The 26226-nt window shown below is 38.2% G+C and overlaps 1 protein-coding gene across 4 annotated transcripts in view; it reads right to left on the bottom strand.

Moving 5' to 3' along the window:
- The window catches only part of znf385c (zinc finger protein 385C), a 139469-nt gene that overhangs the window by 51953 nt on the left and 61290 nt on the right, over positions 1-26226 (bottom strand). The window contains exon 1 of one of the 4 annotated variants that reach the window (XM_081610179.1): positions 11260-12081. The exons of the other annotated variants lie outside the window; for them this stretch is intronic. Coding sequence (XP_081466305.1) covers positions 11260-11269 — 10 coding nt within the window. The 5' untranslated portion in view covers positions 11270-12081. Of the gene's footprint in view, positions 1-11259; positions 12082-26226 lie in introns of those variants that run through there. 4 annotated transcript variants of the gene reach the window in all.

The raw sequence follows: 26226 nt of genomic DNA, 5'->3' as shown, positions 1-26226 counted from the left end.
AAAGGAAGAAAGTCAATAACAATATACTAGAGTTGTGACCTTTAACCATCACACATTCAAGTTCGAAATGCCATTGCAGCCTAACATTTTAGACTTGAACCACAAACTTCTGTATATTACCTGTGATTTGTTAACTTCTTGGCAGAAAAGTAGAATGCATGCTGGAATATTAGCTAAAAGCACATTTTCATCCATCCATGCTAACATTTTTTTAAGTAATCCTTAAAAGCATCCTCCACATGACCAGCCTCAGAAGCCGATCGGTCTTTCGGCTTCTATATTGTTTAACCTCGTTTGACTCTTTGGGGACTTAAACTCACCCACCTCATTCTGTCTGATGTCTGGTGAGACAAAGAGGATTAAACATTAATCTGGCCTTAACAGCAGGAGAGTATATTCTCCACAACAGCACTACAGAGAGCAGGGCTAATCAAGAAATCATGAACATCCAAGAGGGAAAAATTACCCCTCATAAAATTTAATTCCTTCAAAGATGGTGAATTTAAAGCAGATGCAAACATTTGATTGGACTTTGTTACGCTTGAGTGTTTCTGTTAGGACTATGAAAATAATCATTCAGTCCATTTAAACTCAGTTATTTTATGCTATTTTTTTTTTATTACTGTTAAACCTAAACACAGTATATTTGCAAAAAACAACAAAAAAAAAACACAATGCAATTCCATATTCAGTTCAGCTCCTCCCATCACTGACACAAGGCATCAAAACCCAGCAGGGGTCAAAAAGAAAAGGGAGGCACAAAGGCGTCTGATGAGGTGACAAAAACAGAAATGATTGTAATGGAGAGCAAACACTGGGTCTGATTGCAGTAATGAGCAAATGGCCTTAACAGGTGGAAGCATAGCTGGGGAAGCGTACAATTCGCAATCCCCCTACTCATTAGTAAGCAAATGAATTCAATCACCTCTCCTTTGGTAAGCGGCTTGATAATTCCCCGCAAAGTGGCGTCTGGCTTCAACCGCAGAGAGTAGCTTTAATAGGAGCCGAGCTGTTAATGCATCATTCTCCACCGAGTCTGTGCTCGGCGTTCCACTAAGATCAGCCGGAGCACAATTGTTGGCCTCGAGCAAACAAACCCGAGTCAATTAGGTTGGAGCTCTGCAGGGAGCAGTGACAAGTGTTTTTCTTGGACTGGCTCCAATGGCTTTACAATTTTTATTCATATGTCCCTTGAGGAAAAAGGCAGAATGCCCCTGGTGTGTCCAGCAGGGCTGCAGCAAGAGTGATGATTTTCTCAAACACGCGAACAAAATCCCGAGCCTTGACATTGCCCGGGTCACGTACTGCACCGTCTGGCTGTGACATTTCCAGCGTCAAAGGCCAATCAATATATTTGTTGTGTAAGAGTGGGCAAAGACACGGAGCACTCAACAACCGCTTAAACTGAAGGAACCACAGACGAACCTAATCTCTCTATAGCTGGCAACAAATCCACTCTGCAGCACTAATCAATTCGTTAGACAGCTTCTTTGTGAGCACACACACATACACACTCATGCAAGGCACTGTGATGATTAGCCTGTCCCACTTAATCAGGTCTTATTACAGACACCTGCAAGGTTGCAACAGTCTTATATGATTATGCATAATCATAGAAATGTCTCATTTGAATGATAAGCAACATCAGAAAAAACGGATGCGATTCATATCTGCTCCAAAAGAAATCAAATGTTCTCGAATATGAAACTGTTCTTGTGAGCTGCAGAAATATATATATCTATGTATATATTATATATATATATAACATCCACACAAGACTTAGGCATAATCTCTCGCACCTAATTTTGCATATGCTGTGCAGGCGTATAAATACACACAAACACTCACACAGGGCTGAGGGGGGGAATAGAAAGCCTATCTGCTGTGGATAAAAGACATCCCTTATCAGCTTCCTCATAGAGGAGCCGGGAATGAAGGCATTTACTCAAATGAAAGAGGCAGCTTTTGGAGATAAGCCGAGAGAGACGAAGCCCAACTAAGCTTGTGGATTGGACTGGGCCAGCGAAGAGAACAGAGGACAAGAAAAACAGACAGAGAGGACGAATACATGGATGGACAAACAGACGGACGGGTGGATGGATGACAGCGTGGCGACAAAGCGATGGATCATTTTCAAAGCCGTTTTAGGAACCAGATGTGTGTGCATATAAGAGACGGGCGTTTGGGTTTTGTGTGACGCGGGAAGTGCTTATGCAAAGAGCATCTAGAGGATGTGGGTGTGAAAGGCATTGTGTTGACCCCAGTGCATGTGCATGCGCAGGTTTGCACCTTCTGTCGATCTGTGTGCTCAGCACTGGCTCAGTCGGCACAGCGAGCTGGCACATCTTCACTGCCGCGCCGAGCTGCGAGCCGTGCTAGAATAACCTACTTCAAAGAGAGCCATTGTCACACTCTAATGTGCCGAACGACAGCCAGCGCCACAGAAATCAGCGTGCACCGAGACTGGATATTCCCTCCGAGTCTCTGTGAAATGGGGGGAGGAAGAGGAAGGAGAGTGAAGGGTTTGTTCACAAACAGAGTGCTGTGCCAACATTAATCATGTAAGCTCTCATAAAATCATTAGAGCTGATCATTCGCAGCCAGGCGCGCCACAATGACACAGCGCTGACTGGAGGAAGAAAGAAGGCCAATTTTTAGAAAAAAACTACTAGCCAACACAGAAACCTGTGTGGAAGACGGCAAAACAAAGCCAGTTTGTAGCATCAGCTTGTGCTATACAGTTATGTTAGCACCTCTGCAGGCCTTCTCTATTAACACACTTCATCGTTTAGATATATATATATATATATATATATATATATATATATATATATATACACTTGTAAACATATTTTAGACCACTAAAGCACCAGCTTCCAACCTTAACCCTCAAGATCTACTATCCTAAAGGTTTTCGATGCACAACACAGCTAAAATGATTGAATTACCGTTTCAGTATCCCATCAAGTTTGGCAAAAGGCCAATAACGAGCCATTCATTTGATTCAGGTGTGTTGTGGCAAGGTTGCATCTGAAAGCTGCTGGGCGGCAGATTTTGAAGACTACGGTTGGAGACACCTGAGCTAAAGACTAATACAAAGGAATAAGAAATGATGTATTAAAAATTAACTTGTCACATTCTTTGGAAAAAATATCAAGATATCAATGTTATTACTTTACTAAAATAAGCACATTTGAAATTCTAAATGAATAAATATGTTTTAGATTATATTCAAGCAGTTTTATTTTTTTCTTAAAGCAAAAATAAAACAAGAAATCAACTGAAGAAAATGATTGAAGTTGTGACCCATAAAATATATCTGTACATAAAGTATACAAACATCTTGACCAAACCAAAAAAATATTTATATATTTTTCATGAGAACTGCTTTTCAGAAGGTACTTGCAGTCATCTCAGACTTTTGAATAAAACTGCTTTTCGCCAGTTGTAGTATTTACGTCCTCCTCTAGAGGGCATAAGTCAAGTTCAGAATTCAACACAGCAGGTTTTGAAGAAAAGTATAGCTTTATTAAAGCAGTTGAAGTCACAGAAATACAAGTATAAAAAATGACACAATTAAAGTTATAGGGTCAAAATATATTTTTTTTCCTGGGGGAATGAAAAAAAAACAATCTTCCACACACCAGTCAATATGCAGTGGCTTTTTGCCCCCAGCCAAGGAAGGCAGAAGGCAGAAAGGGGGCTGCCCAGAGTTCCATTTATGCATGAACCACCACTGCTTCTGGCACATATTTGTGTGTATTTGCTCTGATTTATGTGACTAATCGAATATCAATTGGTGTGTGTCTCTGTGTGAGGAAAATGCTTACAACATAAATATTGGTGATTGCATCTCGGAAGCATGAACAGAAAACGCAAACCACTTCTTTTGTGCAATTACATTTTGTTAATTGATTAATGTGCAATTATTTGCTGTTTTGCAGCCGTTAGCAGAACTCTCGTGACAAGAAATTCTTAAAATAAAAAAATATTCCTTCAAGGTTTATGCGAGTTTAAAAAAGTCTAAAACCATGTTTGTTAATTTCTTTAAGTTGTGTGGATAGAGAGAGTATATTAAACTGAATCTGTTCTGTATTTTGCATACGCTTACTCCTATACAACAGTTTAAGATGTTTTTGCTGGTGTGTGCAAGTGCATCTAGAGGAATAATTGGATAATAATTCCCAGTCAGAGTAATTAATCTGAAGAGCAGCAGGCTGTAAAGGGCTCCCGACATGGCATGCAGTACGAGTGTAAATCAGAAGCTCGGTGGATAACAAAGAAAGCGGTTAGAGTTGAATCGGTGCGTCTTATGTTTACACTTAGTCGCCTTTATACAAGAGCTGCACGCTATTATGTGCTTTGGACCCCGGGGTATTGCAGATCGGTGGTCTGGGCACCTGAGTCTGAAGGCTGGAGCTGACTGTAAAATCAATGGGCTGTCTTACTTTCACAGCTGCCGAGCCCCATGGTTGGAAAGAATTAGCAGAGTTTTATAGACAATCTGATCCGAGGTGGAGACAGAACTTTGAACCGCAAGGGAGAAAGGAAGGGTTTGTGCTTCATTTATGTTTGCTATCTCTCAGTTTCTCTTCTCTGCTATAACTTCCTCACCTCTTTGGATTAAAAACAGTTTCCCCTTGAATCACTAATTCATGTCTTTATCAGGGCATCAAAGCGGACTTGGTCCATATTTTAGCAGAAAGCTTCCTTATCTGTTGGAGAATTCACTTGTGCAGAAACATTCAAAAGCAACCGTGAGGTAAAGCGATCCCGTTTCCCTTCAAGGTCTCCATCTTTAGCCTCGGCACGTGGGAAACGGGAGGCTAAATGGTGAGGTTTTGGTACAGGGAGCAGCGTGGGACATTTTCTCATGTTGTCAGAGCTCCCGCTGGGGCACACATATGCCTACAGCTCTCAGCATCCAGAGGCCATCACTGCAGCAGGCGGGCCAATGAAACCCACACACTCACTGCAATGAAAGGACTCGAACTGTCACTCGCACACACAAGGGCAATTTCCCCACAGGAGGCCCAAGGCCTGAAAGGGGCGCATACTGTTCGAACAAGGCATTCAAACACAACATATGGGCCACAGCAGACACACTTAGCTTATGTCATAGACCCTCCTGTGCTAAAAAGCAGATCGGTTTGTGTATATTTACTAAGAGAAAAAGGAATGTTGGAGAGTTACAAGTCAGAAGAAGATGAGACATGGTGTGAAAGTCCTCAGCAGAGTGGTGTATGCAGGTTTTATCAATGTTACCATCAGTGTGCAACTGTAGTCTCCTCCACTGAAACAATTTCAACAGCAACGCCAAAGCTCCTGTATTTCTTAAACTGAAAACATGGACGGAAGAAGAAGAATTTGAAACAAAGCTCCGCATTTCAGCGAATTATATCAAGCTAAAGGAAGCGAGTAAAACGTAATGTTTGGTTATAAACATTGTATTGTAATAACAGCATGAACCCATAATCTAAAAATGAAACATTTTCTTTGAAGGTTATGGTTTTTCTGTCCACTTCAACTGTTGCTTATTTGCAATACATATCTGCAAAACACGCTTCTTGAGATTCAACCCCGTACGCCTCACCGACATTTCTTAATTTGGTCTGCTTTCTTTCAATAAATTTTGAATTCAGAAGCAAAAATTCATCTGTCAGTCACATGCCTCAGTAACATCATTTGACATGAAGGAAAGAAAAAAAAAATCACACAGTTCTAGCTTGACTAAATACTAGAAAATAAATGCTTGAAAGCTAATATCGCATTTTTATTGAAATCATGTTTTCCCTGATATATACTCAAGTATTTGCTGTCAAATGAAATAAAAAAGAGCTTGTCCTTGCACTTCAACTTTAAGTGGTAGATGGTTTTTAGATGTTTTGATTGGTGACGCATTTCGCTTCTTTTATAATTGAGCTATTCAGATTTGGTTTCAGTCATGGACTTTATCATAAAGATAAAAGCTAAGTAGCTAAGCTGTGATATTCTTATTTTTAAATTGGGGGACATGAAGTTTCCAAGAACATTATTTCACTTGTTTAAAATAAAATTATCTGATATACTTTAAACTCACACTCAGTGTTATAAAGAAATTGTACAAGCGATGTCAAATTAATGCATCCCTTTTTTGGCTTCAGTAGTGCTATGATTAGTTTATAGATTTAAAAATGGCAATTTTCTGCTTATTTGTAAAGAAGTATTCTATAGCTCTCTATATGTTCTGGATATATTGTCTGGATCTCACTACACATCAGAAAGTGCAGTGAGTGAGGTCTGAGCAGCAGTTCCATGACAGCATGTTGAGCTTTTCTAACATGTAGCGGCGTCCTGACAAGTCAGAAAGAGTCACGTCCAGCCGGAATCTAAAATGTGGTGCAATTGTATATAAGCCTTGTTGGATTGTCATAAGAAGGTGATGCTTCAATGTGAAGCATCCAGGGAGGACCAGAAAACCTTCTGGGTTAATGTAAAAGTTTCTTGATGAGTGTGAAAAATTACTATGGCTTATGAAAATATGTAGTTTTATGTGAAGAACCTTCCAGCAGCAATTTTTTTTTGGCATCTGATATCGAAGCACAATCATACAACTCACCCATGCAGTGAACAAGAATTATATTATTTCTGCATGCAAATTCTCTGTATGTACTGATGAAGATTCACTAACACATGCAAAACACTTTGGTGGTTGACCAGGCAGGGGAGTCAGAACTGTTCTGATTAATTCAGCTTTTAATTGTCTGACCGGGGCCAGTGACACACCATGTATAAAGAAACTACCAATCTTACAAAAGAAATGCACTCTGCCTTTACAAAGTAGCACAGTGTAAATTATACACCCTTCATCTATGTAACAAAATAAGAAATAAACATGGAGCAGCATTATTGCTTTACAATTCAATAAGTATTACAGGTTGTGAAGAACAATCATATTTTAACTCTTTAAACTACAATCTTGACGGTGAACTTTTAAAATGTTTGTTTCTTTTCTTTGTGCATGCCTTTTACTTTAGGTTTGTGGGTATTGTTGTGACTGTAAACTTTTCCTCCAAGGATGAATAAGCAGTCATTATTCATAGAACACCTTTCATAAACAGTGAAGGCAACACATACACAAATATGTAGGTACCAGAGGTGATGTTGGTTTGAAGGACTGAATGAAACCCAGTTGTGCAAATAAAGGTAATGAGGAGACACTATCATAAAACATCTGTCTGCCTGTCATGGCATCCTGAAATAAAACATTTTGATTCTTTAGGCTAATGGCCATAAAGAACTGTAAAAATAACAGGAAACTAATGGGTCACATTAAATGTTCACCAAAACACTTTTGTTCACTATTTAAGAGGGGATCCACACAGGCATTAGTGACTTTCCACTATTAATGGATGATGTCCAGATTATGCATCGATGCTTCAAGAACAGATGTTGCAGTAAAAGTAAAAGGACTGAAATATACAGTTTTAACGTTCCTATTTTATTTTCTTCTGAGCAACTATCATTACTCAAAAGCTAATAGACATGAGCTTATTTTTTTTGCTATGGCCCTATACTGAACAAAGCTGTGAAAGGACACACATTCTGTTGCAGTCTGTTGATTCAAAGCACAGCTAGTTATGGACAGTGTGGCCCTGACAGCCAACTCTTCACCACAAAGCATGTATATGTATATTTTTACTTTTCAAGGCTCTTAGATGGCTTAATGCTCAGTGTATAATGTCACATTAATTAATTTCCATTCATTATGAGGGATATTTGTAGTAGCTTGATATTTTTACCAATGGATAAAATGTTAGGAATGAACATCACTGCGTTAACAAATCAACACATTAAGAGCATGTACTTTAAAAGCATATGAAAAAGCATATTAAACAAGCTCATTTGGAATTATAGCTCTGACCTAGGATGACCCCTTGATCCAGTGCATGTGGTGGGAGACTGGCAAAAAAAAATCATTCTTAAACAATGTCTCCCACCCCATGCAGGAAGCTGTTGCAGAACTGAAGAGATCCTTAAGTGGCATGCTATTGCATGATCTTGAGTGAACAAAGTTGTGTTACTGCAGTAAAACTTTAAACAAAAAAACTCAAGAAGCATTTAGATTCCTGCTGTTATTTGACCTTTTTTTAAATTTCTAGTAAATAGCCTGTTTTTATCCACAAATACACATGCAAATTTTGTACATCTTATTTAAATGATCAGTGCACACATGCTATTTTTAACACGGCTATTTTTCTTATGCTGCATATTTATCCTTATTCTATCTTTAAAAAAAGTTCTGATATGAGCACTATAAGGTTTTATGCAGCTAAACAGTCCGATACACAAAATGTGATGCATTGTTAAAACTATATAGTTGAGAAAATATAACTAAATCAGTCTATTTTTTTTTTTAAATCACAAAATTACCCGGTAAATCCTCCCAGAGAGAGAGAGAGAGACGATTACTAACATACTAGAAACCTCTACAAGTAACCTTGGTATATTAACTTGTAGGTGTATTTTGACTTACAGAAAAACAAAAAACAAATAAAAGATGTCACTTTTGGAGAAAGATGGTTTCAACGTAATTTCACATTTACCTACTGCTAGCTTTGCCTAGAAGCAAAAACAGGCTGGAGCATTAAAGTGAAGACATGCTTCATTCAGACATCAGCAATCAGAATAGGAAGTTAGAATAAAAAACAGAGAAAAAAAGAAAGAAAGAAATGCCAAAAAATGACTGTTTGACAATAGCTCCAACTCCAGGACCTTTTATAACATACCTGAATCTATTAATTTAATCCTCAACCAAGTCCAGGAATAAAGCATTCATTAGATTCAGGTTGGAACATGGACACGTTTAAAATATGCAGGACAGTTGTTCTCAAAGATTGAAGTTGGAGACCCCTGTTGAGCTAATAGTGGGATTATTTGCCTTATAAATGGAAGAGAGAAAGACAGAGGCGAATCAAGCAGGATCAGAGCTGTCACCCTCGTTCCTTCTTCTCCTGAGGTCCACTAACACCTTATTCTCTCATGCTTTGCTACACGCACACATTTTTTTCTTCAGCACATCCACAGCTTTTCTTCAGACACAAATGTAAGTGTCTGAAGAAAAGCATTTCTTCTGTTTAGGAGGGTAACGAGTTGATGTATGGACATAAGGGTTGAGCAGACCAAAGCTTTCTGTCCAATCAAACTGCCTTTTCATTAAACTCCTCCGTATGTCTCCGCTTGCCACTTCAAACGCACCAGCAGTGGAAATACCAACTTAAAGATTTCAGATAAGACCATTTCAGAAAACTGGACCCGAATCAGCGTCACTAAACAAACAAGGCAACTTTTAAATTCGATTTTGCTTATCTGCTTTTAATCTCTCCCCAGCTCTGCTTTCTGGGCGTATTCAGCCCCCACAGACAGGTCACAGGCTGCAATCCAAGCTCCTTGTAATTACCCCCATCAGACCAAGGACCCTCTTTAGTGCGGATTTGCCAGTTCGACCTCCCCCCATCCTAATGTCAGATCCAAAAGATTACAAAAGAAAAAAAAAAACAGGATTCAAATCGGAAGAATGTCACCCACTCTCAAATTGGCAAGCCTGTAATCAGCCCCGTAACCTGCGGTCTGCTTGGAGGGATTGCTGAGGAAGTGAGGGAGAGGAAAGGGGCTGGGAAGCATTGAATTCAAGCCTGAAAATATGGTTGAATAGTTTCACAAGCAAGCGCACACGGGAATCAAACCGTCTCTAAACTGTGTAACAGTGATGCCACAGCAGCAACAGCGCTCCCCTGTGACCCAACTTGCTCGTGAGGTGATACAACAGCAGAGGTTAAATTGGAACAAGGAAAAAGCCTGTTAAGTCTGACGAAGAAGGCACCCTTCACCGGGGAGGGAAACAATCTCATTTCAAGACAACAGAAGCTGAATGCCACGAAAAGTTTGAAAGAAAAATCAAAGAAATGCTAATGTGCCATCCATTTGCATGAGACAGTTGCCCATGCATTGAAGCCATTTTATGAGATCAATGTAATTTAAAGCTCCACACAAGATTCGTCAGATTCAGACATCTGGCGAGTGTGAGCATGTGTGTATAAAAATCTCTCTCAGCATTATTTCTTGAAATATTTTTCATTTTATGCCTTTTCACCTTCAGATTTCTCACAGATCTTTGAGTTCTTTGATTATGAAGTGGAATGAAAGAGTACAAAGCTTTATTCAGCCATACAAGAGGGAAAGTGCACTTATATTAAAGAATTGCAATTATTTTTCTTATCTTTTTCTCTGTTATTTTTTTTTGGCAGAAACTGGAATAAATATGATTGAGGGTTGGACATAAATCAGCCCAGCAGAGCAGGTCCATTAACTCAACCCACACAAACGATAAGTACACCTTCATTTTCTCACATAATCTGAGACAAGATGGAGTTAAGCATGCAAATGAAGTGAAGAAATGTTCTGGTATATAAATGTACTGCTCTGGGATTTTTTTCTTCTTTTTTTTTAACCTTGAAAAATTCTATCACAATTCTGAAACCTAGTAGGATGGTTATGCAATGTAAGCAAGTCTGAAAATAAATGCAAATGTTAACGGAAATGACTGAAAATAGAGAGAACAAAGTGAAAATGTAAAAAAGTAAACATCTTTGGAGATGTTGAGGATTTTCTTCAAGCGTCCTTGCTCAGTGCCATTTGCAGCTTCCAATATCTACTTTCTTTTTGTACCGTTTGGACCTCTCATAAACTTCTTAAAAATTATAGATCCTTAATAACTTAACTTCAACATGAAATTTACGAACTGCTTTTTCATTGAGAACTGGTCTGATTTCTTCCAAGGATTTAAAACAACAGCAAAGGGGGGAGAAGGAAAAAAAAAATCTCCTACTGCGGTCGTGTGCAGCGTCATTTCCCCTGATACCATAACTTTCAACAATAGATATGTGCAAATAATGCTACTCTGGCGTCAAAAACTAGTTACATTTGATTTAAGATGCATATAACGCTCCATAAAACTTGCAAAAAAATTCAGACCGATTGCTCTGATCGATGAGCTAAATCACTCATGATTGATCACTCAATGACTCCAGCTTCTAAGATCAATATACACAATCCTCATTTTTCATATTCAGCCACTTTTTTGGGGGGGTAATTTGCTCTTGTCTTGGCGCCGCCGCCGCCACAGCAGCAGCTGAAAGCGGCGACAAACGCGGCTCTTTCCCACTCATCTGACGGAGGGATTCTCTGCCTCGGCGCAGTCACAAGGTGCTCAACACTTACCGATCAGCATCGTGCTTCCAGGAGCGTGTCCGGCTGCCTCCTGCTCGGTGTATCAGCTTGCGTAAAAGTCGGTGTGAAAATTTTTACGCACTTTTTATCCCCTGGGAGACAGGACACGCACGGCGCGCAGGTGCGACCTGGAGACTTCCTATAGTCGCGCGGGGGGCTCGAAATATGCCAGAGTCGCTTCTTGGCGACTTCTTTCCTCTCTTGGTTTTTTTTTTTTTTTTGGCTATATGTATCCTTTTCCGTACGTCTGGTCACCAATCCACTCGAAATATCCCACCGATGCGCGTTCCTCTCAAGTCAAAATCCGCACGCTGGTGCCGCTGCTCCGCTTTGCCTGAAGGAGGCGAGGAATGGGTTTGTTGGAGAGAAGCTGAGCGCATTTGCCTGCTCCTTCTCTCGCTCTCCCTTTGCTCTGACTCTCCTTGTCATCCCTTTCTCTCTGTCCCACCTCTTCCCCCTTCTTCATCTCAGTAAGCTCCCTTACCTTGGCTTCTATTTTATTCGCACTCCTCAAACCTGACCGACTTGGCAACACTGAAGGTTTGAGATACCCCTATGTTCTTTCAGTTGATATTGGGGGGAGGAGGGTAGATGAGTGGTGATAGAAGCATCACCGAGGATTGTTAAATATAAAGAGGGAGAAAACATTATTTTCTGAGATAACATTCCATTTGTGCTCCTAAAAAAAAGATGATTTGTCTGCACTTCTCCAGCTGCCTTGTGTGCATGACAGTGTGTAAGTGAGAGTGGTTGCGAGTGATGGTTTTTCACAGCCATCTCTCTTGCCAGCTCGCTACTCCTTAGTGTGTTCTCTTGTTGGTGGGTCTTTTTGGTGAAGCTGACAAAATATCCCAGGGTTTGGAATTGGCTCGGCTTTTGGCTTTTTGGAGCCAGAACCAAACAAATAAGTCCAAAAAGGTTTGTGTGTTTGTCTAAAATCCTTATGCCTTGGGGCAGTATTCAGACCCCAATCATATTTTCTCCCCCATAGCCACAAACATCAATTATTCTCTTTACTAGCTGTAAAGTGGTAAAGTGGAAGAAAAAAGATGCATCGTTGTCAATTTTTTTTTATTTTTATAAAGGAAATCTGAAAAGTAAGGTTTCCATTTGCATTCAGTCCCCTCTACTCTGATACCCTTAAATGAATTGCAGGGCATTTACCTGCTTGTAATTTAATCCCAGTATAAATCCATCTGTTCTGTTAAGAGAACATTAGCAAATAAACTAATAGTTATAAAAATAAAACAACTCGTCATTTGAACATTTGACAGAGTTCAGAGAATAGTCTTGAAAACATTGTGGCACAACTGCAAAAAATTTCTATGGCATATCCTTCCACCAAAGCTAAGAGGCTTGGCAAGCAAGTCAAGCACTAATTTGCCTTTAAGAGAAGACAGACAAGAAGAAAACCACTGTTGAAAGCCATAATGAGTAGTAATGACTATTGGGTATTGACTTGGGAGTGTCTGGACGCTGTGTAGAAATACATGCCACATTTTCATATTTTCATTTGTGAAGAAGGTTTAAAGCCATACATAATTTCCCTTCTATTTCACAATGCCAGTGTGTGGTTGGAGCATGACAGAACGTACACATTTTCAAGAGGAAGGAATACTTTCACCAGGGATGGTGAGGATCTTTGGCGCTATGCTACGCTGTCTCGGAGTCGGGCCAAAACCAATCATCTAGGGTGTTATCAGGAACCTAATTACACTATTAAACTGTTCCTTCTTCATCTCAAAATTCCCTTCGTTTCCTCTTTTCTCCGCCTTTGCAAACTCCCTCTCATTCTGCGGACCACTCTCTCCTCAAACTGCACATCCGTCTATATTTGTGCCCCCTCAAACTCAACACTCCACATTTTTCCATTTTCCTACATTTGCTGGTTTGGCAAAAAATGCCAGCTGCTTGTGCTCGTGCCGTCATTGCAGGGGGAGGCTTTCTATTGCATCTGTGTCCAATGTGTCTCACCTGCCTCTGTCTAATTTCACACTTGTCTACTGCTAATCAATGCACAATGCTCGTTCCTAGCCAGTTTGTTATCATGTACCTCAGTCTGCAGATGCACTACAAAGTGTGAAAGTGAAGCATGGCAGCAGGGACAGGTTGTAATGATCAGACTGCTGATGGAGAGTTCCTTTTAAGCCGTGAAATATTGGCTCTGACAGCGTGTTACGTGGGGCGTGAGCCGCCTTTCTCCTCCGATCCAGGTTCTTGTTCGTTGCCGCTCACAGAGGCAGCAGCGGTCCCAGAAATCTCTCTCCCCGAGGCAGAGCAAGGGATACAGGGGCAGCTGGGCTGTCCCACTGCCTCATGCCAACCGCCGGCCTGCGGGCTGGCATGTCGGAGCCAGGGCTAATTAGAAACACGGGAACGACTCCAGGCCTGACATCGGCGAGCCTCAGCCAAAATGATTTGTTCTAGCCTATTTGTTTGAAGGATAGAAGACGAGCACAGCTGCACGTCAGCGCAAATTCTAAAACTATTAATGTAAAAAAAAAAGAAAGAAAAAAAAACACAGTTATCGATCTAAATTGTCCTCAAAGAACAAGACTTAAAATCTGAAAGCATCAACTATAGATTTGCTACAAATTCATTTTCAAAGGTGTTTATATATGTTACCAACAAAAAAAGCTTAAATCCATCTTATTCTTGGTGGCGCTGCTGTAATATTGATTTTGTCAGTTTCTTTCTGTATGATAAGGGTAGCTGCAGTAAATTGGTTTGTTTTGGTACCTTATCATATACACTAAGCTGCATTTTTGAAGAAACTGTTTGGGGCTGCACTTTTAATCAGATGAAGCTTAAAGCTTTAGACATACCTTCGCTGGCCAGATTTTATGAGATAACTTAGAACAGAACACGACTCCTTTCAGGACATCTACTTTAACTCCAGGGACCATTCAAGTCAAATCGCTCTAGATTATATATTTAAGTACCACTAAAACAAATTAATGATAGTATTCATAATAAAATGTCACTAAAGTTCAATTTAACACTTTCTAAGTAACATTTTAATCACTCTAAGATAAACACCAGACACGTTTTTACAGTAGACATTTGAAATGCTGCAATTTAATAAGATGTAATTGTCAAAACAAGATTTGAGTCTAAATCTTTGTGGAAGAAAAACATAAATCAGGGACATTTTTGAAGTTTGCTATTTGAGGTTAGGTTCTTTAATTTTTGTCTCTTCTGATTTTTTTTCCCAACCAGGCCAAGGAATCTAAAAGTAACTGAATAAGACTAAACAGTGTTGTCTGACTTTCTTATTATTTTGAATACAGTGCTTTTCCTGATGTTTTTTTTTATAAACATAAAAACCAACTGTCCTACGTCTTATTGTCCACACTGAATATCCACAGTGTTCCAATCAAATTGAATTCTGACTTTTTGCATGCTGCTGTCCATGGTACTGGACAGTGAGGTAATGATTAAAAACAAAACATTTAAAAAAGTGATCCAGGTGATTAGTCTCATAGCTTTAACCTGCTATTATTCAATGTTGTGTTAACATTATTGATACTTGATTTTATATCGTAATGCATTTTAAAAACTATAGAAGTGAGTGGTCAAAATAAAAAGTAAAACTAATTTACAACAATAGAAAAAATGGTCAGTTATGTTATTTAAAGAGTGTTGAATCAGATTTAAAAATGTAATTTGGTTAATTTAAAATAATCAAATGCGAGGTTAGCTGTAATGTGTCATTAGGTTAACACTGTTCAGCCTTTAAACTCTGCACAGAAGCATCCAGCCCTGACAGGAGGTCAGAACTGCTAGCTAAAAAATATATATCTTCATAGATTCACTTCCAAGACATCGACTGTCACCAGGATCTCTGTGTGCAGCTGAACGTTAAACCTCAGTAAACTGTGGACAATTGTCACCCTACAAAAAAAAAAATGGTTTTAAAGGATGGAGGGATCAGAAAGATCTCACCACAGGCAGTTGATGTGGTGTAAAACAAACTCATGAGCTTGTGCAGAATCTGGAAGCAGCTTTGTTACATGTGTCACAACTCCCACCGAGGATAGTAAGGATACTTTCATCTCAGCGGTCTAGTCTGAGCATATCAGCCAAGCCCGTGAACAGGACTTTTAAAGTCAAAGTGTTTCCAAAACTGCAGCAAACGACAGAGAAGGAAGAACAGCAAGAGACGGCTGAAAACAAACCAAAAGCTATAACACCAAGCACAGGATCCTGTTAGCTGGTCCGGAAACAAAGACTCTCGTGTCTCATACCTGTATTTGGCTTGGAAGAGACAGTTTGTTTATATGTAAAATTTTGATATGATAAAATGAATCAATGAATCCTGTGATTCATTGACAATGAATCACAGGATTGAAGAATTGGATGGATGCAAAAAGAATATTTTTTTATTGTGTGATGCAAAAACATTTTGTAACAATAACTAAAAAGTAACCATATTGTAATTTAATAGTTGTTTGGACTATTAAAAATATCCTAGCATCATTAAGTTGTAATTACTTTAAATGTCCAAAATTTCCAATCAAAGGTTAAAATGCAAAAAACAAAAAACAAGCTGCAATTTTAATCTTTTTTCAAATTTTGCTACTAGCCAGTCATTTCTGTAAAACGAATCAAATTTACTTTATATGTAGTTTAACATATGAAAACCAGGCGAGATGCATTCAGGTTACAATGCCTACAGGTCGAAAGTTATCTAAATCTTTTTTTTCCTTAGATGTTTGCTTTTTGAAACATTTGGTGAAATATTACAAAACTTAAACCAGCTGGGGTTTTTTTTGTCTGAATTTGTACATATCTTCTTTTGCATAATACACCATTGGATACACTATTTAAGTGTAAACTGCAGAAAAGCCCAATAATAATTTGTAAAACTGATGATTCGATTGACTTCTTGACTCAGTGTGTTTCCATTCACAGTTGTTATGGTTAATTTTCTGTCCTTATTTTTCATTCAACCAAAAAAATAAAAAAATAAAATAAACCCCCCCTGACAAGTCAAGCCACTTAAGTTTGTAATTTGAATGTCCCCAACACATTTTCAGGTTTCAGCAGTCACCCTTTTTTGGGTCTGGTCACCATGGTTACAGGTGTTGTTCTCGTCTGTCACAAGTTTGTGGAAAAAGGCACAGCTTAGGTCCCACTGCTCTGCTGTAATTCAATAGATGGACTGCTGAGCATGTGAAGACATAGAAATCCTGCTCTTATAAGGAGGTGAGCCAACATCCAATGCAGTAAGATACAGAACAATTCGTTCACAGGTGGCCTGCGGAGATTTTACGTAAGCAAATTTGAGTAAACTCAAAGCTGTCAGATTCAATCCCTGCTTCCTTTTTTGTTGAACTGCTGTCCATATACATGCTAGGACTTTATTCATATGCTTCTTGAGTCAAATTATAATTTCAGGGGATGTGGTTAATGACTTTAAAAAATCTGAAAGTGGACAAATTCACTTGGTAAATGCAGAAAGCAGCTCAATTTTTCCTACCACCTCCAGATTTAGATACAAAAAATATTTTCGTATGGGAGTATTAAAGTACATTGTATTAAAAGATAACACAACATAAAAATGGCATAGATAAAAATGCTTCCATTTTAATTAAAACATATTCATGCATTTTTAAGCAAATGATTTGACATTTTTTCCCCTCACAGTTCAGCACAGCAAGCGTCTTGTAATTCCAGCCCACGTTTGTAATGTTTCCCATGCATTTTGTTTTAACAGTTTATTTTTTTTGTTGGCTCTAAGATGTTGAGGCTAATATCTCTTTGCCATCACCCTAATCTGTTTCTTTCTTCACATATCAAATTCATCTGGCTGGTTTGCAACATAACATTTGAATTTCTTCCAGTGTTGGTAGAATCAAAATATTACGTGGAACCCATGTCTGAATAATTTTGGTCTTAACTGTATGTCAGGGAAAAACTGAACAAAATGCAAGAAAGAATAGCTGAGTGCATAATCAATACATATTAGTGACTCATTTTATTGATGTAACATTTATTTATTAAATGTCACAGAATGACTCAAAGGGTGTATGCAGTGAATAACTTCTCTACATAGCAGCTTTAGAAAATTATTTCATTTAAGTGCACACATAGGACATTAATAAAGGTTTAAATTGTATATCTTTTGCTGCACTGTCATTGTTTTTACTTGAGTATTTTGTATTTGCTTGGGACCAGTTAATAAGAAGAAAACCATCTGCCATAACTAAGTGCAGATGGAAATGCCCAACCAGTAGTTTCTCTTTTGTAAATGGAGGACAATGAATATGAAGTTGACACTGGTGGACCATTAATAAGTTGTCTGAGTTGCTGTGAGCCAAGTATCTATGGTGATGAGTGAAGGACCCTGGAGAGAAGAGAAGGTCAGGCTGTCACTCTAAAGTTTAATGAATTTGTGTTATCAGTCCACAGTGGGGTTCATTTCTCTACTTTTCTCTGGAATGCTGAACCCAGGTGAAAGCATGCCAAGATTAACGTGTTGTTACTGGACAAAATTATACTTAAAAAGAACAAAGATTAAACTAAGTGTGTTGTAATGCAGTTTTAGACAGAGAAATGGTGAATGAATAAAAGTGTTGGGGAAAAAAAGGTGGTGGAAAAGGAAAATGGTCAAGTTTTTGATTCTTTTCTTTGTAAAATCAGGAATAATTTCTCTTACACTTCCCAGCTGTGTATTCCTTAGTATTGCTCTAGTAAACCGATCAACACTACACACTATATTAATATTTTTGCAGAGCACTGAGATCTTTGTGAGAGAGTAGAACTTGTTAGGTCGGAGGAAAAATGGGAGAGAGCCAAGACAAAGCCAGTTTAAGACTTGATGGAGGTGGGACGTAAGATGAAGCATGAAACGGAGATTTCTGCTGTCACCTGAGAGGATGATGCCGATAGACTGTGTCATGCAGCACTAATACCATGTGACATCTGCTTAGATGTGGCTTTTGGGCATCTTTGCATCTATCATCTGTTCTCTATGTCCACCCCCTCATCTACACACACACACACATACACACACATGCACACACTAAGTAGTATTAGTCATTCACAGAAGGTCACAAACTTCTCAGGCTCATCTAACAGACTTCTGACATCCGCCTTTTGTGTAACAATACGAGGCAGGAATGCATAAATGTATAAAAACAATTATATTTTCAAATTTAAAAAAAATCACTGGAAACAAAACAAAATCTTCTGGTTTTGCTTATTTTTCCTTTTAAATGTTTCAAATAAAGCAGAAAACTTTACTATCAAACAAAAACAACGAGAGTATATACAGAACATAATATACAAATGATTATTTTGTTTACTGAGGTAAAAATAAACTATGAAAATCAATCTGGCCTTGTATAAAAAAGTAACTTCCCCTCTAAGCAAAACAACTGAGCGCCATCTTTGATGGAAGCAGCTCACACTAAGCATTAGCAATAACAGTTATTCAGTCCTTTCTATAATTATGGAAACATTTGGCCCCCTTTTCTTTGTTGAACTGTTTTAATTTAGACACACCAGAGGGTCTTTGAGTATGAAGGACCTGCTTAAGGTCACTGCTGTATAACTCAAGTGCACTTGAAATTAAGGTCACAAACTCATGGCCAGAAATTCTCTTTCAGGATTTTCTGCTTGGGAGCAGTTTTTTTTTTATGTTACTATATATCACTGGTGCATTGAGTGTTGTGCCAGGGATAGTGTGCAGGTAAAGTTGAAGGTGAAGTTTGCAGGCAATAAATAGTAGAAATGAATGGAATTAAAACATCATTTTAAATGTTGCAAACGTGGGTGAAAATTGATTCAAAATAAAAGACAAAGCACAGAGATGTTGACATTTTTTTCCATAGGAAAAAGATGAGAGGCTCGGCTTCACTCCACTCTTCATGTGGATTTTGTTAAATGTATTATTACTTGAGTGCTTTGCATGTATTTAAATGTATCCACAACATTGACCGTTACATGTTTTTATTGCACTCAGAAAAATAAGCCTGAAATAGCAAATAGAACAAACTGAGTTCACTATAAAATCACGGTTTTATTCACATGGACTCTATTCTGGGAGTTGGCATGAATCCCTGACAAAATGTGAGTAGAATAATTTAATCTAAGGTTGATAAAGATCAAATTTAACTATAATGAATAGATCAAAGAGGTATGAACCAATAAGCTGGAAAGAGATAAACAAGTGTAGTGATACTATCTAAGGCTGTATTGTATTATTGACTTGCTGCGTTTTCTAGTGGCCCTCGATGCTCTTTGAAAGGGAAATACAGAAATGTTAAATCAGCGATGCCTTAATAATTTTGAAGCCACATCAAATGTCCAGGTGATTCACATTTCTCTTTGAGAACTGAGATCAGCAGATGTAAGAAAAACATCTACGTCTTTGTGGTTGTTTTACTGATATTAGGAGCAGAGATGCATCTGAGCAGGTTTGATGTAAAACAGGGTTCTACTGTTTGTAACCCGAGTTTCATTTTAGGATTATTAAAGAAATTAATTTAAAAAAATAAATTTCTTGAGAAACTAGGTTCTAGGTTCGTCTACTGGAGGTGGTGGCAAATTGCAAAACACAGACAACTGGATGGTGCAAAATCCGTGAGGTGTATTTATATGTACAATATATACAAGTTATTTAACAATTTCAAAGTCCAGCAAGGTTCCTTAGGCCAAGGAAGTCTCTGTCGATGATGAAAGGAAAAAAAACACAAAAAAATAGTAATTCAGTTCCAGCAGTGAAATGGTTGGCTGAATTTCCAACCAGTTTGGAATTGTTTCCTCAAATGATGGGTGTATTTCTGATCCGCTGTGGTTAGCTCGCCAGTCCGGTCAGCACAAAAAACCAGACAATCCTTGATGTGTTCTGGATCCTTCAGTCACTCCTCGAGCGGGAGTGGGATCCGGAACACACCCGGCCAGTTCCCTCTTGCTCAACCGTGATCGCTACAACTTTCGGATGAAATGATCACACGTCTGCACGTCAGAGTCCGACAGTGTCTCCCATCTAAGGTGCGATTCAGCAGCAATATAAGCCGTGGCTGTCAATTTAGGACACTGACGTGCAGTTGTCACATGACGTTAAAACCTCGCGAGAACAATTGTGTTCTCGCTTGGTTGGTGTTAAATAAATTATGGAAAGGAGGATTTTAATTAAATCTTTAAATAAAAATACATAAAATTAGATCTAACAAAATAGAAAAATACAATAAACTGAATCTAACAGAAAAATTATCCTGGTTACATGTTACATGAAAAACACAATATGATAATGGAGTTGGCCATTTAAATTCTCCAACACTTTAAATTAGTTGTAGTAACCAAAAATCTGTCCATCTTCCCCACATAACAGATCTTCACCTTAACTCTTAGATTTCAAAAAGGCTGCCACCATTTATAAATCAAGCTTTTTCCAGGTCAGACAGACGTTGAAAGCTTAAAGGAATAAAACATTGTACCTTTGCTGCAATATGTTCACCCTTCCTTTATTCTGCTAAAAGCCTCGCTCTCTCTCACTTTCTCTAAGCCTTAATCACGCGTACACACCCCTCACTGTGCCTTTGTTCAAAATGCAGTTTCCTGTTAAGTAAGTTCCTACATATCTGTGCTTCCCTCTGAATAATTATAGCTATCTTTGAGTCTTCACTCAGCAATAACATCTATCCCAAAGAGTTCTGCTTTTAGCACGAAGCAAATATGTTCACTCACTGAGAAAACAGTTTGGTTTTTTTTTCAGTTTCTCACTGTCATGCCACATATCTAGTTCAACCAAGCTGGAAATCTGCTAATTCGTGTCAAGAGTTTTATTTTTTTGATCAAGAAGAGACATCTCCGGCACTCTGAAAATAAAACACATCTTGTTTAAAACTAAGGAAAACATGAGGTATTTTTCCTTAAAAGTGTGGACTGTGCATTTTAGGAGAATACCAGAAATCTTTGTTAAATAAAACACAGGAAGAGAAAGTTATTTTAACTTTGAGCTTTGTAAAATACTTTTCAATGTGTCTAAATATATCTGTAACAGTTTAGCAGCGGTAGTAAATGCTTATTGATTCCTCAGAAAGCTAATAATAACTTGTATTTTTTTAAATAGTTATTCTGGAATAAGGCCAGTATGCATATGTTTATATTTTAGCCCAGGTCTACTCAAATACATTTTTGACAAATGATGAAAATGTGTTTGAATTTATTTATTTTTTTTCCAAAACCAGATCACTGGATCACTGGAAAGGCATGAGTCAATGAATGACAGGCTAATTTATGGACAAGAAAAGAGTGAAAGCTCACTCTGTCTATGCAGCTTGGAGCCACCGGCCTCCTCATTAGGGCCGACTCTACCAACCTGCTGCCCATGCTTGGTAGGTAATGACAGGCAGCTCGGCTCAAGAGGCAAACAGCCATCCATCTTTCTTCCTAATGGTTTCTCTAAACTAACAATTTTCTTTTTCTGTTAGCCATTTCATCCTGCACCACTTTGCATACAAACAGTTCTTCAGTCCCTTCCTTCTTCGTGTTCTTCAGAGTCTCTCTTCCTTTACTTCTCTCACACACTCTCTTTACTTTCAAAGTGGGACGCTAAGATCCCAAACTTCACATTGACAACTCACAGGCTCCCTCATTTCCACTCCTGTCAATCTACTGTTTTTCGTGCCAATTTTCCTTTCCTCTCGCCACCATCTTTCACTCGACTTAAAATCTATCTTCTGTAAACGGAACTCTGACAAACAAATGAATGGAAGATCACTGGAAAGGAACACCTTATAACTGGATGGCCGGCTGTCTGACTGACAGGAGGTGTGGGGAGCGATGAGTGAGTCGACTGTGTGGATCTGCTGTAATTTGGAGCTGGGGTGGACAGGTAAGACAGGAGCTGATGTTAGACACTAAGCTCCACATGAGCACCTCTGGAGAACTTCTCTGACTGTATCAATTAAAAAGTAGAGACCAGGCTGTTTGTCATTAATGCAGCAACAGTAAAACAAGAACATTAAAACTTTATTGCAATAAATTAGGGTAAAGCTTCCTGTATCCTCCTGTATACCAGTATCATGAATACATGTATCCTCCTGGTATACAGGAGGATACAGGAATGATGCAGGGTACAATCTAAACTGGCTGCCATGTCGTTGCTTTGCCCTGTTAACATGGGTTAGAATACAAGGGTAATTTAGAAGTAACTCAGAGCTGCTAATACAGACACATATGTTGGCATGAAAATGTATTTGTCATTTTAAAGATAATGTCTAATGTTCCTGTTTTGTTGCAATGAAGTTTCTCAGGTCACTAGACCAATCAGTCATATCAGAAAAAAAGATGAAAATATGTCTTAAAGTATTACAGTAGGAAAGCTAAAGCTATCCCAAACAGACAGAGGTTTAGTAAAAATAATAGCTCTTTTCTCTAAATCATGAATTAACTGATTGACAGATTTTTTGGGGGGGTCAAATTTCGCAAGCCACTCTAAGACTGAACTACTGCCAGGCTTCCTTTAATTGAACCTTTCTGACAACAGGAAGTAGGTTAAGCATCTAAAATGTAACATGGGCTGAGCTAAAGAAATTTAACAACAGATAGAAAACAAAGTCATCTTTCTGGAAAGTGTAAAAACCACGTTTCAAAGGTTTGATGCTGTTGCAAACCACAGTTAGAGCCATTATCCATAGAGAAAACGTGTAACAACGGTTAACCTTCCCAGGACTGGCCAACCTGACGAAATTACTTCAAAAGAGCAACAACGACTCATCCAGGAGGTCACAGTAAAACAAAGGACAACATCTAGAGCACTGCAGACATCACTTGTCAGAGTTGATCATCCAATAAAAACAAAGAGAACAAAATAGATCACAGAGGCCGTCAAATTTCAAAACCAAACAAAAACTACTTATTGATAATCCCTAAATAGTTTTTTTCTTGTCAAAATACCAAAGCTTACTTTAACCAAAGTACATCTAGTTACCCCTCTTCAGCATGTGGTGCAATATTCCAGTTAGCTCTCCCTAAATTTGCTGCTATGAAGACAGACAAGCACTGAAGACTTTAATGTATCGTTTATTTTTCATGTTTAATGTCATGAACTAAAGGGCCAACATCTGTTTACCACGTAAATGTTTTATTTTGGGGCAAATGATCTTTTTTACTTTAAGCTCCTCAACAAATTTGTTGATAATGTGATGCTCTTAGAAAAAAGAAAACACACACACACACACCAGATAGTGTCAAACACTCAAATCATATGAATTATCCAAGAGCCGGAAGACGCCGTCGTCTCAGCATGACGCTGTAGAGGAGGATTCAGCGGCGTGTCTGTGTGTGCGTGTGCATTCGGTCTCATCACAACAGAGGAGAGGACACCCCATTTAGCATCACTGTCACATGGGGTTTTACAGATAGACAAACACCCAAAGAGACAGACTGAAGGTGTGTGTGTATGCGAGAGAGAGGGAGAGAAAGCGACAGAGTCATAAGAGGAGAAGATGGGTTTCCTAACATAAATAAATCATCAATGTGTTTCGTCACCTTGGCTGAGTTCACAAGTGGAAGATGAATTGAGGAGCACAGGAGGAGGAAGTGGTGAAGGAGAATGAAACAGATTGTGAAGAGAGGAGAGCTGCTGGCTGGGGTGAACAAAAGCCAGGTGGGAATCCTGATGTATGCTTTATGGCTCAAGTGGTAAAGAAATGAAAACACAAGAGCATCTGCTTCCAAGATGGAGCAACAACTGCCAAGAATAACCAGACACTTCTGGTTTTAAAAATAAGGAAGAAAAAAAGAAAAGAAAGAAAAACCCATGGAAACCATTATACTGTTTATAATAATGGTAAGTGTTTGCCTACTTCAGTCTGCTGCCGTCTGTTAAGTGGATATATTGACTATTTCTATAATTATGGTATAACAAGAGTTTCTATCTAAATAACATATATATAAATGTGACTCTTCTCTTTGCAGATGAGCCACAACGGCAGCTGTTCAACATTAACTGACCAGATCAAGTATTGTTTTGGGAAATGATAACAGTCATTATGTGAAATTATATTTCAACATGGCAAGTCATTTGTGGAAAGAATAGAAATAACATGCATGCTGCTGATTCTGTGTAAGTGAATCATCAGTTGGAAGGAGCATATAAAAAAAAATATAAGTGTCAAGTTCAATCAGAATGTCAATTCTGAGAATAAACAGGTGTCAGACCCATAAAAAAAAGTTCAGAAAATAAAAGGCTGCTCATCTAAAAGGGCCAGACACAACATTTCTGGAAAACAAAGCACACCACAATACACACCTCTACCACAAAAAAAATAAAAATATATAGATTTATTACAAACCATGCATAAATTATTACAAGACATTGTCAAGACTATTCATATCTAAGAACAGTTTTTTCAGCCACAAACTAATTTGTTCACATTATATTGCATCAAGCAACTGCATGTTCCAGCTGAAATCCATGTATTTACATTTTATAAAATATATTCAAAGTATAATTTGAATAAATTTGAGTCAGTTTCTGTCTTAGTTTCTCATAGATCCCTCCATATTAAGAATTCAGATATGCTTTTATTAGAGACCAATAATTATCTATCTGGGGAAAACAAGGTCTGGGTCATCACTTCAGATTTATTTGGAAGAGGGTAACAGGCAGATTTTAATTAAATCATATTAAAACTCTCATGGTGTCAAATTAACAACCTGCTTGGACTTTAATGACTTTCTTGCTCTTTTATGAAGAGCAAGAGCAAAATTATAAATATGTTCTAATACATAATACCAATGTGGGGTTTTAAAATCTACATCAAAATTCCTACGTTTCATTGTCCCATATCATAATGCCTTGTTGGATATAGGCTACATCATTTATTGCTTCAAGTCATATATTGAATGATATCAATTTTGAATAACCTGCTCTCTGTGATGAAGCTAAAACTTTCCATTATTCCCTCCCTCGCTCTTTATTTTAGGCTAGTGACTAACCCTGTGCAATATGAATATGATTGGAATGTCACTTTTATTCCTTAATAACTGCCTTGGCAAACTGAACTGCAATTAAAGCAAGTCCATTAAATGGAAGTTCATTTGTATTTCCACTGTATTAAAGAAATTATTTAATATGGAGAGGTTAGTTGTTGAATTTTTATCGCCAAGTGAAACCGTTTCACTTATTTCCACATGCATTGTGGAATAATGTGTTTTTAGCGCACGTCTCTGAATATTTTGTGTTTTTGTGTGTTTCTCAGCGAGTAAAGGTACAGGCTGAGTGGCTTAAAATGAAACACAAAGTGTAATAGTTGCTAATTGACTGACTGACATTAAAACATTAAATAAAAGATTATCTTCTGACTGCTACAGACAAGCACTGCAAGATGCAATAAATCAGTCTGTTTCTCATTATCATCTGAGGTGCTTAAGGCTATGCATTAGCACATAAGAGCCTTTTTTTGCCTTCTTGTTTTTGCATGATTGCTCATATTCACACATACTGTGCTGAAGAGGAAGAGGATTTACATAAATGTCTGCAAATGCTGGGAGAAATTTTAGTTAGTACAGTCCCGAGGCAATAAAGAAGGTATATAGATGAGAGCATTGAAATCAAGGGAAAACAAGCAATGCTTATAATATGAAACAACACTTGAGTTAAGGGTGGACAAATACAATAAGGAAAAGAGTGTGAAGTGCAGCTATATTTGGGCTAAGCTCGGAACTCACCTTGAAAGAACATGCATCTTTGGGCTCAATAAATAATACAAAGATAAAGTCGCTGAATGCACGTGTGCTTTTTGCATCAGATAAAGAGTCATTGGCAGTGGCAGCATGCTGCTTTGTACTGCAAAGATAAGACTATTCAGACTTGAAAGCAAAGGTTTTCATGTAATAAAATATGGCTAGCGGCAATACACACACAAAGCAAAGGTCAAATCATATTAAAGTGAAAGTTACAAAGAACCAATATGAAGTAGGTCAGATTTTACTAGAACA

The sequence above is a fragment of the Poecilia reticulata genome, chromosome 8, assembly GCF_904066995.2.
Source record: "Poecilia reticulata chromosome 8, P_reticulata-male-v2, whole genome shotgun sequence".
In the NCBI taxonomy this organism is placed as follows: Eukaryota; Metazoa; Chordata; class Actinopteri; order Cyprinodontiformes; family Poeciliidae; genus Poecilia; species Poecilia reticulata.
The sequence above is the reverse complement of the archived record's forward strand: the minus strand, read 5'-3'. Positions and strand labels throughout refer to the sequence as shown.